This window comes from Magallana gigas, chromosome 8, assembly GCF_963853765.1.
Source record: "Magallana gigas chromosome 8, xbMagGiga1.1, whole genome shotgun sequence".
Taxonomy (NCBI): Eukaryota; Metazoa; Mollusca; class Bivalvia; order Ostreida; family Ostreidae; genus Magallana; species Magallana gigas.
The window spans coordinates 12717698-12732530 of NC_088860.1; the positions used below are offsets into that span (position 1 = coordinate 12717698).

Consider the following 14833-nt stretch of genomic DNA (forward strand, 5'->3'; position numbering starts at 1 on the left):
TTATTGAATCAATTATTTCTTTTGTCAAATAGCATGAAACTTATCTCAACAAATCACATTAAAAAAAAAAAAACCACTCGGGATCGATATACAAACAAAAACAAATTTTGGCGCCATCTTTGATGGTAAAAGAAGAAATCCAGAAGCAATGACAGAGAAAAGCACAAAAACAACTGAATACAAATACCTAAAGCTCAATGAATTGCAGGCTAATACAACGGTTAATGTGTTTGGTGTCGTCAAATTCGCCAGACCACCTACAAAGACCAGAGGATCGGGTAAGTGGTGTTTTTTTTTGGTTGATGAAATGTATTTTTATGTAATCTGGTAATGTATATGTAATGGATAATAATTCCATTATTGGGTTTATAATAATAATCCTAGTTATTGGTTGAAATATATTCAAACATTTGATCGCATAAAGGGTCATTTGACCCATCTGGCACGTTGCCATGTTGAAGTACATCTATATATATATACTCTAGTTTCTAAATCATATTTTGTATTGTAAACTTAAATAAATGTACATTAACTACTATCACTGACAATACAAGGGAATAGCTCTTCTTATTTGGGGGTTTGCTTTCCACAGACTTCAGTATGGTGCTGAGTATTATTGGTCCTTCTCTTCACGAAAATGATCAAAAGCTCAAGTGCCTCTTGTTCCATCGAGAAAAGGATAAATTACCATTCCTGGATGTTGGAAAGATTGTCAGGCTACATCGACTAAAGGTAAAAATTGGATATATCTAGTTTTATTAAAAAAAACCATCATTATTCCTTCCTTGATAAAGAGTGATCTACACTAGTTTTCCAGATTCTCTAAAACTGATGATTCAGAAGTACATTTAGTACAAATTAAATAACCGTCTGTATTTTAAATTAGCATGTTGAGTTACAAGGCGTGGATCATCAGATCAAATAAGACACTAGGCTTTTCGTTTGATCTGATAATCCGTGCCTAGTAACAAGACTAATCTAACCCTTTGGATCAAGTTACTGTTAAAGTAATACAATAAAAATAAAATAAAAATATATTTTTCTGAAATGATCATTAATGAAGGCAAGAAAGCTTGAAATATTTAGATTAAAACACTGGAGTGCATTCTTCAGTAACAGATTGAATGTATGGTTTAATTGACAGTTCTTGGATATAAACAAATAAGACCAAGCAATTTTCTGTCTGATATACAGATCACCCAGTTTCATGGAGACTTACAGGGACAGAGTGGACCGGGGTTTTCCTGGCTTGCCTTTGATGAAGATGGGGAATCTCCAACCAGACCAGTGTCATCAAGTTCAAACTTCACCTTTACTGAAGCTGACATAAACAGGGTTTGGTTACACTACATATCATGATGATGCTAAGGATAGCATTCAACATTAGGCTTTACAGCATGCAGTTCTAGTTCTAGATCATGTGTTATTATAGATGATAAATTTCATAATTCAGTACATGAATTGGTATAACGTTTTGATAGGTTAAAGAACTACGGGAATGGGTGGCCTCTCGTGACGACCTTCAACAGCCAAACAAGACCTGCTTTGCAGACATGGTTCCCCAACAATATTATGATGTTTACTGTCAGGTATGTATAAAGAATTATTTTCTTTTTCAAATTAATGTTATTTGTGTAATATTTACCGGTAGTATCAGCTACTCATGTAATAAAAAATTCTGTGTCAAGTTTCGTTTCTTGTTTGTTATTTCACTTTTTTACAATTTTTTATTAAAAGAATTGAAAAAAACTATCAACCAAACACACAACTCCTCTTACCGTATTTGGATTGATAGAAACTTTTTTACTACATATATATATATATATATATATATATGTATGTACATCTTCGCTAGCCAAGGGTTTTCGGTCCACTTTGCTCCCCATAAACCCTTGGCGGATTTCATTGCGAAAACTCGGTGATGTGGTGGCGCTATCTAGCGAGCAACTTGAGTTGCGCCCCTTGCATATTTACATTTTAATCGAATTAAACAACGTGTTATATACACACTACGGCTTAATACAACTTGAAAACATGTTGACTACCGAATATCGGAACATAATTAAGGATGCTATTAAATACGAATTAAGTTATAAACTAGGGAAAGCATGGAATGTTTTATTCATAGTGTTTTGTATGGACCTGTACCAGGAGTGAAAAAGTCGCGATTTATATCAAAGCTTTCATGTCATTAAACCAGGTATCGTTGTCGTAAAGAAATAAAATAAAATAAATCTCATTAAACCTTTTTAAAAAAGCAATAACCATAAGCAGGAACGTATATACTAACGGGATGGGCAGCGTCTACATTCGCCATATTTACTTCCCATGCTATCACGCGAGCCTTGACAAATGTGTAGAACTATGTTCAATCCCAGTAAAATATATAGGTTTTTTAAGCGATCTGGTTAGACCATCGCTGGCGAGGCACTGTATTAGAGAACTTGTGTCTCAATTTGTTAAAAGCACCGAATGATTTACCAAAGATCACTCCTGTGTTTTCTTTTAAAGTTTATATTTACAAGCACTGCGATTGGATCAGCTACTCGCAGCTGCAGCCAATCATAAAACGGAGCTCGTCACCGAGTTTTCGCAATGAAATCCGCCAAGGGTTTATAGGGAGCAAAGTGGACCGAAAACCCTTGGCTAGCGAAGATGATGTATGTATTGTGATGTGGAATACATGTCTATTAAGGGAATCTTCCCTTTATGAATTTTTCAATTCAAAATTTCTTGTGCAGAGTCAAATGACTTGAATAAATTAAGTATTCATGTAAAGTGAATATCATGTTTTCTTTTTGCTCCTGATATTGTTAATTATGTCTTAGACCAAGAACATTTGGAGTGAAATTCTTGTGCAGGCACTCTGTTGGCAATGTACATTAATGATGCATAAAACTTTAAAGGATTGGTTTCCATTGGTCAACAGGTTATAGCAACTTGTGTATTAGAGGAGAATGTTGGTTTTCTGTTACGAGTCTGGGATGGAACAAAGCCAATGAAGTAAGTGTTAAGTCATTGATGTGTAGTTTTAAACGGCTATTCAAATATCAAAATGATTGGGATAAGCAGATCAACACAAAAAATTGAGAATTTGATAAGAACTTTCCTTTAAAATGTTTGATAATAATTGGACTCTCAAAACCTTCATTTTTTTAAAAGAAAGAAAAAAAAACAGCATAATAATGGTACATGTATTTGAAATTGTGAAAAAAAAGATATTTATGCTCTAAAAATCTTCCTTGAAATCTAAAAGAAACAGCCTATGGTTAAATATTTGGAAATGTGATAATATTGTTCCTAACCACCACATTAATTCTTGCTGCTGCAGCCCTGTGCGAGAGTTTGACATCTCAGCGGCTGATTTGGTTGTGGATAAGAGACAGGATCTGCTGGATGTGGCAGGGAACCTGGCCCTAGATGTAGCCCTGTATGATGATCATTACACAACAGGAAAAAACATCAAAGTAATGGAATGTGTTAAAAATCATCAAAGGAACAGCATGTCTTTAATGATTCAGTTTTTAGCTCACCTGAGCTGAAAGCTCAAGTGAGCTTTCTGATCACTTTTTGTCCGGCGTCCGTCTGTCTGTTCGTCTGTCCGTCTGTCCTTCCATCGGTCTGTCTGTAAACTTTTTACATTTTCGACTTCTTCTCCAGAACCACTTAGCCAATTTTAACCAAACTTGGCACAAAGCATCATTAGGTAAAGGGGATTCAAATTTGCGAAAATGAAGGGCGGCACTCTTTTTCAAGGGGAGTTAATTAGGATTTATTGAAAATTTGCTAATATTTAAAAAAAATCTTTTCAAAACCATTTGGCCAGGAAAGCTGAAAGTTTTGTGGAAGCATCCTCAGATAGTGTAGATTCAAGGTTGTTAAAATCATGACCCCCCGGGGGTAGGGTGGGGCCACAATGGGGGGGGGGGGGCGAAGTTTTACGTAGTAATATATTGAGTTAATCTTTAAAAATCTTCTTCTCAGAAACTAATCAGCCAGGAAAGCTGAAACTTGTATGGAAGTATCATCAGGTAGTGTAGATTCAAAGTTGTGAAAATCATGATCCTTTGGGGTAAGGTGAGGCCACTCTGGGGGTCGAAGTTTTATATAGAATATATATATAGAGTAAATCTTTCAAAATCTTCTCAAAAACCAATCAGCGAGAAAGCTGAAACTTGTGTGTAAGCATCCTCAGGTAGTGTAAATTTTAAGTTGTGAAAACCATGACCCCCAGGGTTAGGGTGGGGCCACAATCGCGGGTTGACCTTTTACATAGGAATATATAGTGTAAATCTTTTAAAATCTTCTTCTCATAATCCATTTGGCCAGAAAAGCTGAAACTTGTGTGGATGCATCCTCAGATTGTGAAGATTCAAGTTTGTTCAAATCATGTTCCGTGGGGTTGAGGTGGGGCCACAATGGGGGGTTGAACTTTTACATGTTCAAAGGAATATAAAGTGTAAATCTTTAAAAATCATCTTCTCAAAAACTAATCAGCCAGGAAAGCAGAAACTTGTTTGGGAGTATCCTCAGGTAGGGTAGATTCAAGTTTGTTCAAATCATGAACCCCGGGTAGAATGGGGTCACAACATGGGGGGGGGGGGTTAAAATATACATATGAATATAGATAGAATTTTTTTTTTAAAATATCTTTTCCAAAAACCACTTGCTAAGATAAGCTGTAACTTTACTGAAAGCAACCTCAGATAATGTAGATTTAAATTCTTTCAAATCAGAATCTTGAGGAGTTGGGTGGGGCCCAATGGGATTCCAATTTTACAATTGTTTGATGCTTGATGTAGGTTTATACAATTGTTTGATGAAGTAGGTTTATATCCCATATATAAACAATTGTTTACAATCTTTTTGAGAACTGCAATGCTCAACAGGTGATATAGATATAAAATCATCATAGTAGAAAAGGGACTTGATTATAAACATAAGAATATCCAGGGAAAAAAAGAAGACTTTTATTTATACAGGATCTACATGTAACCTTCATTGTCCAGATAGTTTCCATATGACTCCATTAAACTGATTTTATCGTACCTATGTTGCTGAGGTGAGCAATGTGGCCCATGGGCCTCTTGTTTATATAGCATGTTCAGTCAAAAATTGGAAAGTGTTTATATATGAACTGTGAAGAAAATAAATACATGTATTTAAAATTTGTTTCCTTTTCATAGCCAGGACAGTATATAAAGTTAAACAACCTCCATGCTGCCAAGTTTCATTCTGCTGACACCCGCCCAGAATTGTCAGAATTACCCATGATTGAGCTCGTCATACATCGCGGCACAGCCTATGGAAGAGGGGTGCACCTAATAAACAATGACTTTGTGGGATTAAAGACACTCAAAGAAAGACTTGAGAAAGTATCAGAGGAAGTAAGAAGAAGGACAGCTGAAATAACATCAACTTCTTCAAATGAAGAAGAATGTAGAGTGTTAGAGCATTCCAGAAACTGTGCAAGTCCAGAAAGTGATATTTCTTTTAGTCAACCCTCAGTAGACTTATCTTGTTATAATAGCAGTAAAGAAAGATTCACTTCACAGGAAGTGGAGATGGAGGTGTCATGTGACCTGCCTAGCCAATCACAATCTCATAAGAGTAGACCACATGAGGAAACCGACCAATCAGATTCACAAATGTCTCAGACTATTGCAAGGTGTATGCTTCAAACATCAACAGGTGAGTGTGTCAGGCACGGGTAGTTCAGATACATGTACTAGTATAAATGAAAACACTTAAACAACCCCACCATGAACATCAAATATGTACATGTAGCTTTAAAGGGGCATGGTCACGATTTTGGTCAAAAATTATATTTTCGATTTTAATGTTTACAATGCTTCAATAAGGCATTTTTGATAGGCAACCAAAATTTGATTGTCATTTGTTGAGTTATAAGCAAGTTAAAGAGCTTACAATTCTTTATTATGTAAAGAAAGCTTTTGTTTACATTTTGAATGTTGAAGTGAAAATTCCAGTTTAAGACCTCAAATGAGTGTATTAATCGTTAGTAACTGTTTATTTATGCTTAAAACGAATAAGAAGATAGACAAATTAGCTTGAAAAAGATTTTTTTTCTGGTATATTGAACCGATGTAAACAAAAACAGGGCACGAGCCTTGTTTACATGAAGAATTATGAGCCCTGTATCTTGCTTAAAACTCATCAACTGGCACCCAAATTTCATTTGATCATTAGAAATGCATTCCTAAAGCATGGTAAATAATAAAAACAGAAAAATAAAATTTGATCAAAATCGTGACCATATCCCTTTAATATTATATAGCACTTATGCACACAATGAGAGATAACTACATTTATTTGTTTTCCCAATCAAAAATATATGCTTGCAAGTCTTTTTGGGTAACCCTAAACACGATCTAATAGATTTGAAATACAATGTAAAGAATATGTGTATGAAAATATGTATAAATAACAGAATTAAAAAAGCCATTATGAACGGTAAGGACTCTGTAATTGTTGATTTTGTAGTTGTTTTGAACCACCCCCATGTTCAGTGCACAAAGATAAAGGATGTACTGACTCATAAAGTTCCGTACAAATTCCGGATTCTCGCTAGAGTGTTGGAGTATTTCCCAAGGTTTAGTCAACCATCTGACATCTGTAAACTTTACTGCACGGAATGCGACCATTTGTAAGATATTACTCTGCTTTATATCTGTGAAAAATTATTCAATATGCAAACATGGTGAAATTAAAAACTCTAATTGAACTATAAGTCTTTCATGTATATTCATTAGTACAAGTACGTTCTAAATTTTTCTTGTCATTAATATTGCATTTTATAAATACCCGTATATACATGAACATGTATTTCCATTTATTTTCTTCTGAATAAATTACTGTGGAATCATTTAAATTCATGGGGGCCAATTCTCGTGGATTATGACTTTTTGGCTCATTCGTGGGCATGTAATTTCATGGATGCGTTGCCTACTGTTTCAGTAACAAAGATAACTCTTTCTAAAATTGTTTTCATCGAGGATTTAAATTCGTTGGAGAGGGCTACCCACGAATTCCACGAAAATTGAGCCACCACGAATTTTAATGATTCCACAGTATTACTTTATATTTGAAATAATGTAATCTGTAATCATAAATTACTCCTTTATGGTTTGTGAAAAATAAGTTCTTTGCTTTACAACTTCAGATAAATGATTTTTTTGACCTTGCTGATGAATGAATTCTTTTTCGTTCTTGTGTCAATTTGGTAATGGAATACAGCCTCCATTATCCCCGGTATTCTTCCACCTGTTGGACCTTTCTAGCATTCTGTCATGACTTATGCAAATACCAAATACTGTACAATTCCAAGTTAATATAGCTACTAGTAAATGTATTTTTTTATGCAGGTGTGATGTCCCTAACAATAAAAATATGTAAGTTTTTTCTAAGTTTCGTCAAATATGAAATTTTTTTCTTCAAAAGTATAGTAGTTGTTTTCATCATAGCTATGCATACATGTATTTATTTTTTAGTGCAAAAGACCTGAAGATCAGCCGAAGCAGCAGACATATAAATCATTACTTCTGTCCAGAATGTAGCAAAGGTACAAATTCTTCAAATCTTGTTTTGACCTTTGTTGATACATAATTCTCAGGTTTTACTTTGTCATGAGCTCAAGTTTTGTTAAATGAGGGTGGAGAAGTGACCACTTTAGTTTACATTAAAATTCCACCCAAAACAAAGAGTTTTACAAAATGTTACTTCATATACATGTAGGTTAAATTGTAAACTTTAATTAAGGAAGGTTGAGAATATTTGCATGGACCGATTCCATGTACTGACCACCTCTTTGTCTTTTCGATAGATTTATTTCGAAAACTGAGTATCTAATGTTTCGCAGTATATGTTGGGGAAAAATTTAAATGAAAAATCAAATTATAACTAAGTTAAAATAAAATCTGTCGTTTTGTATTACTACAGAAATATTAGCACAGAAAGTATTGAAACCTGCACAGAAAAAAAAGAAAAAGTAAAATTGATTGTTCAAAAGGTGTAGAAAAGAATAGAAAATGTACAGAATAGATATGCCTTTGTGTATTTCAGATTCACAATGTGAAATGGAGTATATCTTTATGATGAGATTTCTGTTGAGTGACAGTACAGGGGAATTAGTCGCAAATGTTTGGAGGAGAGATGCAGTAAGCATATGTATACATGTACCAGCATTTTCTGACAATGGTTAAATTCAAACTGCATACATTGTATGCTTAAATGCTGTCTGGCTATACAATATAATTATTCCTTCCCATGGAGACCAGTTTATTTTGCTTTCGTGTCCATAAAATAATTGAAAAATAACTTAAGGAAAAAAAACCATGGGCTTTAAAAAGAACAAACTATTTAAAAAATGACTTTATTGATACACATGTACTTCAACATACATGTACATGTTCTGTGCATCTAAAACGTGAAACAAATTTTGGAAGTAAAATATTTTAGTATATGTCAATGCTAACATAATTTAAGTTATTGTACGTGAGCAGTGTCAGTGGTTTTAAAGTCGCTGTTTGTACGATAGCATTTAATGCAATATCCTTATTTTTTTTATCAGGTGACATTTTTCCAAGACATCACTCCAGTAGAAATGTTCACAGAGTCGGTGCTGTGTAATTTGGTCAAGAAGGGCCTCGGGGCGATCTCTACCCCCTCTGGTCCCTGGTTCGAATGCTGTGTGAAATCTTATAGAACGCTCGGTGGAGTCCGCTACCAAATATTTGACACGTGTTTAGTTTAAGAATTTAAAAAAATTATTTAAAAAAATACCTTAAAAGAGTTTTTTCTTTATATTTCATGTACACTGGCTTTGGTTTTATATACAGAAAATTCATATCAGGTGTCCTGTTTTTTTTAAAATTGAACTTTACTTTTGAAAATCGAAAAATGAAATATCTTCAACGGAACACTTAACAAGCAAATTTAATGAAGAATGAAGACCCGTGTATATAGAACACAAGTGATCGCAATGGGGCTCAAACCAGCGACCCCCCCCCCCCTCCCCATTTCCCATAACTGTTTAAATTTGGACAATATATAAGGTCAGTATGGCCACTCATTGCAAGAAAATTTGAACCTTACAAAAAAACAACAACAAATGTTTCGCAGCCATAATTTAGCAAAGCTTGGGGAAAACAATTTTGTGGTTTGTGAAAAAAAAAACACCAAGTAGTCATAAAAAAACAAATACAAATAATCTTTAGATACGTCTGTTTTGGTGTATCAGATTTCGATAAGAACTTCCTCGTGAAAAAGTGTGTCTCTGTCAAGTACTTATGTAAGTGAAGTATATCACAAGGGCCAAGTAGTTTTCTGTGACCGTCAGCAGCATTATAAAGAAAAATGAATTCTGAAGATGTACAAATCAAATGTAGTTCACAGTCATTAACAAAGAGGGAGAATATTATTTCGTGAGTGACAAAAGCAATGCGCTACCTATTTTCGTAATTTTCGTACTATGGGAATTCTTCCGAGGGGGGAGGGTGGTCGTCGCATGAGAACATCAATATTATTAATACTTAATTTTATTCTCAAAATTGACTAAACCACGAGTCAGAAATATGATGATTTGATAATCGCATGCTTTCATCCTGTGTTATCATTATAGACAGTAAGTTAATTTCTCTCCACCGCGTGGTTACAGTCATCGAGGCACCAGGCGGGACAACTCTGTCCACTAGTACAGAGGACCTGGGAGATTTCATTGGTAAAGTGGTGACAGTTGTTGCCCAGGAGACTGTAGCTTCCGAAGTGACACCGATAGTTCCTGGCACACCCCTTGATGCAGTCGATATCTAGCTCACTGTATCCGGCGGGAGAGGATTCCGGACCCCCGGGACAGACGTTTGCGAATAGAGTCTGTGTTGAGATGTACGCCTTCGAGTTGTCTATGAACATTTTGAAAAAAACAGCGTTAATATCATTCGTACAAAATGTTTTGTTGATATTTTGCATATATAACATCGAATTAATTTTATTGAAATATTTCAATTCAAATTCAGTCACATTTTATGTGTGTATCTGTTCAAGCGTTTTGTAGTTACTGTACAATCAAGACAACGAACGCCATTAGACCAAGAATCGAGATATTCAAAGATTCGAGATATCAATATAAAATACTTTAAAAAATACTAGACTTTGACCCGTGTGTGAGCACGTGTCGACATTGCATGTGAAATCGGATATTTACGAAATAGATACATCGACACACCGTATTGTTGACATTTACACAACCAAGCTTTAAGCCTACAATAATGCTATTAATTTTACTACACTCTGCTTAGTTAGAATAATCTAACTTTGTCTCGGGTGGGTCTTCACCACAGTTAAAATGCCTCCCATATACCCGTAATGTAGCAAAAAATTGCAGAATCGCTCCGAAACGATTTTAGAGTAAATTAATGCATTGAAAGTAACAGTTAAATTGTTTATAAAAAACCATTTTGAGGCTGTAAATACCTTTCATCTAAAAATTTAATTCATATTAATGAACAATTCAACATTTTTACCAACGTTTTTTACTCGCTTCGAATTTACACACCATGATGACATTCGGAACTCTCAGGATTTTTCATATTAAACGCACTGAGTTAGAGTAATCCCCCGTATTTCCTTTGATGAACAGTATAAATGACAAAATTTCAATGAAAATTTACACGTATTTGTAATATCGTTTTTAAGTTCATCCATGCAAATGTAATGTTGTGGAAACTTAAAGAGCCTCCCGTGATTTAGCGAGAATGTAATGCGCATGCGCATAATTGTAAAATCCAAAAAATCCAGATCATTTCCGGATTTTTTAAAGAAATTTTTGTTGATAATTAATTAGCGAAGCTTGATTAGGAAAAAATAAAATAAAATTGGTAATCTTCAAGTTCCAATGATGTTTAAAATATATAAAACGAAATACAATACTTTTCCGATTTCTCCGTATTAAAGCCCAATAATTCGAGTCTATTATTTTAATATAGTAGTATAGAAGTTACTGGAACTATGAAACCACTACGAAATATTAATGGAACAGTGGTTTCATCAATTTTTGTAGTATCAGTTGAACTTGGAAAAGGCAAAGCTTTGAAGATGCGTTTATTCATGAGCAATTGCTTAAGCCATACGAGTTCTTTACATATTTATTTATTTTGATAAACACTTGATTTCGTAGATCTGTCTAGCATACGAGACACCAAAATTTTACGGTAGTTTGTCATTTTTTTATTCACTTGTATAAAGTGTCCCAAAATAAGAATGGTTTCTGCTTGCATGACAGCAACTCTGGCTTTCGAAATGACTAGGAGATATGCTTTTCCGTCCTTTTCAGCGACAGTGTTATACTTACCGAAGAACTCGAAGTAGTACCCTTTGTAGTAGATGAATCGATGCACCCACTCCAGGGTACCTCTAGATGGCGCAGATCGCTTTCCCCTTATATTTCTGTGCATACAGGATAGGTCCGTCGTGCCGAAGTAATAAGGAGTGGCCGTTTCTTATTATAGAAAAAAAAGTTATGATGGCAAATAAATAAAACCCAAAAACCGTGAATTTAGCAAGAAAAAAGTATTTTGTACACTTTTGTATTATTCGCAAAATTAAGTTTGCAACATTAACATTAACTGGGGTCTAAAATAATTTATGGTTGTTTTTTACTATTGTGATTGCATTTGACTATAATAATATTTTTCAGTGTTGTTGTATTCTATCCCCGAACTATGACAACCACTGAATTATGGTATAAAAATACGCACCGATTTGGTACAATTTCGTTTTGAGACCACTAATTAAGAAAACTACTCTGTATTACTGGAATTCTAGATTTTTACTAAAAATGCTACAATGTCAAAGATTGAAATTCAAATATAGAAATTATTCAAGATAAAACCGATGATTAGACGAAATACTTTTTTTTTTACTCGAACATCAATACCGTGTACCTCTACTGGGGCATTGGTTGTTGTTTCCATTCCTCCCGACCAGCCACCAAGCGTCGGTTTGACCCACCAGAACAAGGGCAACAACCACCAATGCCTACAAAAATAGAACAGGGGCCAGTGATAATAAATACAAACTTCACGATAACGACAAAAATTTTCTTCTTCACTACTTAGTATGGTTTTATAAAAATCTAAAAAAAAAATGTGTACGAGGGTTGTTCGGAAATTATTGAGACATTTACTCTAATTTCCTTGGGGGAAAAGATAAACCCTTGAAATTTCACCAAAACGTACACAAGGATAGAGTTTATCAATGTAAAAAATTTATTGTCCATAGCGTGATTAGATCATTCCTGGTAAGCAGACCAAGTTGCCATCGCCCAGTGACCCGGCGCAACCGCAAACTTACCGCAACGTCATTTTAACGCTTCTTATTGATCCTATGTTTTAAACACCTAACAAACAAAGGGAAATTAGAATTAATTCTTCATTTCTCATCTTTTGTTTACATTTCAAGATGTCAACATTCGCATATTCCCTCCATTCTTGAATTTTGTGGGAAAAAATCGGGTCATTTCTAACCAAAGGTCAAATTACTGTGAAATGTCTCATACCGTGATTCTGTGTACATTTTTTAGAACTGTTGACATCAGTTAGTGTGTAAAAAGTACTTGATATTTAGTCACTTTGTCTGAATTCTAGCTAAACAATCAGTGAAAAAAGACGATAAACTGAAGTTCTTTATCCCTTGCCATCGTATAGTTTTTGTTAAAGCAACTGTGTGGCATTAAAAGGTCTTTTTCAGAATATTTCCATCAATTTGATGTATATTTGCTGCGCCGCCTTGACGTCAAATTTCTATATACCGTCGTTTTCAAATTCCTATTGCTTGGTAAATATATCTGTACTTTATCCGTATTTCAACTCAAACACTTTTGAAACTTGATCAAAAGTTAGTCACAATGAATAGCAAAATGGACATATATAATCTGATTTCTTTTAGTATAAGCTGCAAGTTTGCAGACACTTAGATAAACGATGTTTTAGCTTTCTTATTCTCCGAGTTTATGCTTGCGCCGGGTACCCCGACCACCGATTTGTTATCTACTGTTGTACACAAAATATTAAACATTTTTTAAATATTACTTTCTTTAATTATTTGTAAAGGTTTCTTCAATGTTCATGCCAATTTTCACCATAATTCGTCACTTAGAAATGGAAATATCCGTGTTGTCTCAATAATTTCCGAACAACCCTCGTAAATAGGATATTTCAATGGCAAATAAATAAACATAAAATTTACAAGTTAAAGTACAATGTAACATACTATTAGGCACTTTTTACCCTCCCCTTCCCCAAAGAAATATATAATAAACAATTGTTGTACTAATAAAAACTATCTAACCAGAAAAATACTAGTAGTATTCTGTTTATTCCACCATCTTGCTACACTGTAATTATTTCAAAAGACGAAAAATTATCATATCGACATGCTCTTCTTAGTGTTACGTATACTTACCAAAAAAGCGAAACACTGCATCTTTCCAAATCCCAATGTGAATCTGACGCTTGTGAAGTAGAACAGATTTATAGTAGTTCAGTTTTACGGAAGAAGGATGTTCGCTCGCTTATGTCTCCTTTTGGGTAGTCTTAAATACTTGAATAGGCACTTATATGGTAATGTGTTTAAGTCTTATTTTAATTTACTCATAAATTTAAGGTATCCCACTCCTCAATGTTCTTGTATCAAGAATATCTTGAGGAGAAGTATTTCATTGAAATTTGTTGACTTTTGTAAAACAAAAATGTACATGCTTTGAAGCTTTCATCAAAACAGCAATCGACAATTACTAAACCGTAATGTTGAATGTATGTATTAATGGTAATGTGTTTAAGTCTTATTTTAATTTACTTATTTAAGGTATCACACTCCTCAAGGTTGTTGTATCAAGAATTTCGTGAGAAGTATTTCATTGGAATCTGTAGATAAAACATACTTTAAACAATACAAAGATAATGGGGGGGGAGGGGGGGGTCAGTATTAAACCCTCTGAGTTATGACCTATATAATTTGACCTTTTTGCACCTAAAATGCAATTTCAGCCTGATTAGGATGTGTTGTCAGTATTTTTGATTAAGCAAATTTATTTCTTCAAATATTGTTTTTAATCATGCACGATGGTCACAATGAATAGAGGAATTATGGAAAAAAAATTGTACGAAGCTGCATACATTCTTTTGTGATCTTTTTGCACTCAAAATAGAAATTTTTTTTATAATTGTTGAAATTTGATTTGGAATAAAAACGTTTTGAATGTCAAGAGTTTTATAAGATTAATCCAGTTTCCATGGATATGTATTCAGTATCATTTCGACATAATAAAACATGGGGGTCAGAGATGTAACATTTTAGATATATGGTTTCAAAGGTAAATTTCTAGCAAAATTTGGCTTCAAAATATTCAGACATTTTCTATATATTTGCATGATTTTATACTAAACGTCTATTACTCTCTCAAAGATTTTATTTTGTACATGTCACAAAGAAACTATAGAATGTTACAAACCTGTCAAATGTTAAAAAAGATGTAGTGAAATATCTAAAGACAGAAAATCTCTAGATCTTATTTTTGAAAACTCCAACATAATGCATACGTTCGTTTTGCGGAGAATCAGTTTCAATTTATATTGTATAAAAGGTAAGGACAATGTTGCATATTTGAAAAGAAATACCGTGTAGTTACAGAGATAACTTTCTTTAAATTTTCCTTTACTCATAATATTTTGCTTTGCAAATTCTACTGTAGATACCTCACACTATCGCGGTCAATTGTATTTTTTCAATAGATAAACTTAAATTGTTATGTTTCCAT

At 33.9% G+C, this 14833-nt stretch overlaps 2 protein-coding genes across 3 annotated transcripts; one reads left to right on the forward strand and one right to left on the reverse strand.

The window, feature by feature from the left end:
- The first annotated feature begins 115 nt into the window (after positions 1-115).
- LOC105338850 (protection of telomeres protein 1) lies at positions 116-8801 on the forward strand. Its single transcript, XM_034471583.2, has 12 exons — positions 116-278; positions 593-732; positions 1195-1335; positions 1482-1589; positions 2930-3003; positions 3332-3467; positions 5187-5691; positions 6505-6667; positions 7386-7412; positions 7512-7582; positions 8083-8177; positions 8591-8801. The coding sequence occupies exons 1-12, from the start codon at positions 149-151 to the stop codon at positions 8771-8773; spliced, it is 1773 nt and encodes a 590-aa protein (XP_034327474.2). The 5' UTR covers positions 116-148; the 3' UTR covers positions 8774-8801.
- LOC105322229 (uncharacterized) lies at positions 8612-13615 on the reverse strand. Of its 2 annotated transcripts, none has more exons than XR_010708885.1 (4): positions 13366-13384; positions 11961-12054; positions 11369-11515; positions 8612-9920 (listed from the first exon to the last, which is right to left on the reverse strand). XR_010708885.1 is itself a non-coding variant. In XM_011420824.4 (4 exons), exons 1-4 carry the CDS (start codon positions 13498-13500, stop codon positions 9649-9651), a joined length of 534 nt encoding a protein of 177 aa, XP_011419126.3. In that variant the 5' UTR covers positions 13501-13615; the 3' UTR covers positions 8612-9648. The 2 variants fall into 2 exon arrangements, 1 of the variants encoding a protein (XP_011419126.3); XM_011420824.4 differs by lacking the exon at positions 13366-13384 and adding an exon at positions 13480-13615.
- Between the last annotated feature and the right edge of the window lie 1218 nt (positions 13616-14833).